The sequence below is a fragment of the Gobio gobio genome (assembly GCF_949357685.1).
Source record: "Gobio gobio genome assembly, chromosome: 19".
NCBI lineage: Eukaryota > Metazoa > Chordata > Actinopteri > Cypriniformes > Gobionidae > Gobio > Gobio gobio.
The window spans coordinates 2,045,050-2,047,149 of NC_137112.1; the positions used below are offsets into that span (position 1 = coordinate 2,045,050).

The window sequence follows — 2,100 nt, forward strand, 5'->3', positions numbered from 1 at the left end:
AGTCGCCATTTTGCGCCGCCATGTTTCTACGGTAGCCCTAAAGGGACAAACTTCTCCACAGAGCGCTAGTCACGACACATCTTTGTCCTGTGTGGGCCACCGTAGCTTCTCTATGTGCTCTGAAAGGGAGGGGTGAGGGCGGGACGGATGCAGTTCACAACCTCACCACTAGATGCCGCTAAAACTTACACACTGCACCTTTAATATTCTATTTTACTTCAATTAACAAAAACGTTTTTAAACCTGGTTCCAATGGGTCGGAGTCTTCACATGATGACGGAAATTCTGTTGTTTTTCTGTTACGGGTTGATAAAAATGATCACAATATGAAAAGTATTGTATCTTAAAACTCAAATACACTTTCCATTGGGAAACATTAGTGAAATGTTTATGATCAGACAACTAAAACTCTGTTTTTTACAATGTTTTACCCAGGCAAGTCTTTATTCCTAAACTATTGAATTATTATATAATTTAAAAAAAAAATATAATTTTAAACATTCTCTTCATTTGACGTATTTGTATAGAAGCAGATTCAAAGATAACACATTGTGAAGTGTGTCAGTGTTGAGTGACGTGTCTCTGTCTATATAAACACACACACGCACGCACGCACGCACGCACGCACGCACGCACACACACACACACACACACACACACACACACACACACACACACACACACACACACACACACACACACACACACACACACACGCCGACCCACATCATCCAGCGCTTCTTCCACAGGAACTGATGCAATAAGACCGCTCTGTTACAAACCCCGCCCTCTCCTCTCCCGGCGCGCTGATTGGTCTGACGCGACAGCATCTCGCCTCTCATTGGCGCGTCCGTGTGTCCGTCAGAGCGCCGTGCCGCTGCACATGGAGGGGATGAAGCCACGTTGACACCGGTCCGTGTTTTTACTCTCCGGTGATAAACCGAACCGAACAGACCCTCAGCTCACGGTGAGTCCCGGCGGAGGCGAGAACGCGCTCCGTTTCCTGAGATGAGGAAATATTGAGAATCATCATAATAATGATGATGATGATGGTGATGATAATGTAATCAGGCTGCAGGATAATAACAATAACATCTTTTATTGTATTGTGTGTGACAGCATTACTCCAGATGTGCAGTTATACACACATATGCTTGATGTGTCTATGTAGCTCATAGTATGTGTAATAGTAGTGGTAATAATAGTATAATCATTACTACAGTCAAACTTAAAACACCTAATGATATTTTACAGTGATTTCTGTCATTTCGTTTTAATAATAATAATAATAATAATAATAATACATTGATTATTGTCCTCTAGTTTCTCCAGATTGTGATTGTGTTCTAGATCAATGCTGAGGTCATTGCTCTGATTCCCAGTGTGTGTGTGTGTGTATTTGTGCAGGTGTGTGTGTGTGTATTTCTGCAGGTGTGTGTGTGTGTGTGTGTATCATCAGGATGAGTGTGGGCTTCATTGGAGCGGGTCAGCTGGCACATGCCCTGGTCAAGGGTTTCACAGCCGCAGGTAACACACACACACACACACACACACACACACACACACACACACACACACACACACACACACACACACACACACACACACACACACACACACACACACACACACACACACACACACACACACAAAACCTTTACATGGGTCATATTCCTTCAGACTGGAGTTCTTGTACATGTCTAACCCTGACACAGTTCAACGTGGCGTCTGTCAAGATCCAAAAACAACAAGCTTTTGTTTTTATATTTTAGGTAAAACAAATTTTTTTTTTTATAGAACTTTTGCATTTGTCATTTTTTATGATTTTTTATATTACTACTAAAGTTTAATTTATTTGTATTATTTTTTCAGTTTTACTTATATTCAGTTTGTAAATTTGAGTGCATCAACTTAAAGGCAATGTTTCTATTTTTATGTTTCGTGCATATTTCATTTAACAATTATATATTTTTTTATAATTTTAGATAATAATAATCTTTTCCACAAGTTGTTCAGATAATGAAATGCTCTTTTTTTTTTACCTGTGGTCCATTTTTTTATTGTCATGTTTTCATTTAGAAATTAATTTGCATGCATTTG

General features: G+C 39.6%; 1 protein-coding gene across 1 annotated transcript in view; it reads left to right on the forward strand.

Annotated features, from left to right (window-relative positions):
* The first annotated feature begins 876 nt into the window (after nucleotides 1-876).
* Nucleotides 877-2,100, forward strand: part of pycr1b (pyrroline-5-carboxylate reductase 1b) — a 20,004-nt gene continuing 18,780 nt past the window's right edge. Inside the window, exons 1-2 of the mRNA XM_079845200.1 lie at nucleotides 877-969; nucleotides 1,408-1,527. Of these exons, the coding sequence (XP_079701326.1) occupies nucleotides 1,461-1,527 (67 nt within the window). The 5' untranslated portion in view covers nucleotides 877-969; nucleotides 1,408-1,460. The remainder of the gene's footprint in view (nucleotides 970-1,407; nucleotides 1,528-2,100) is intronic.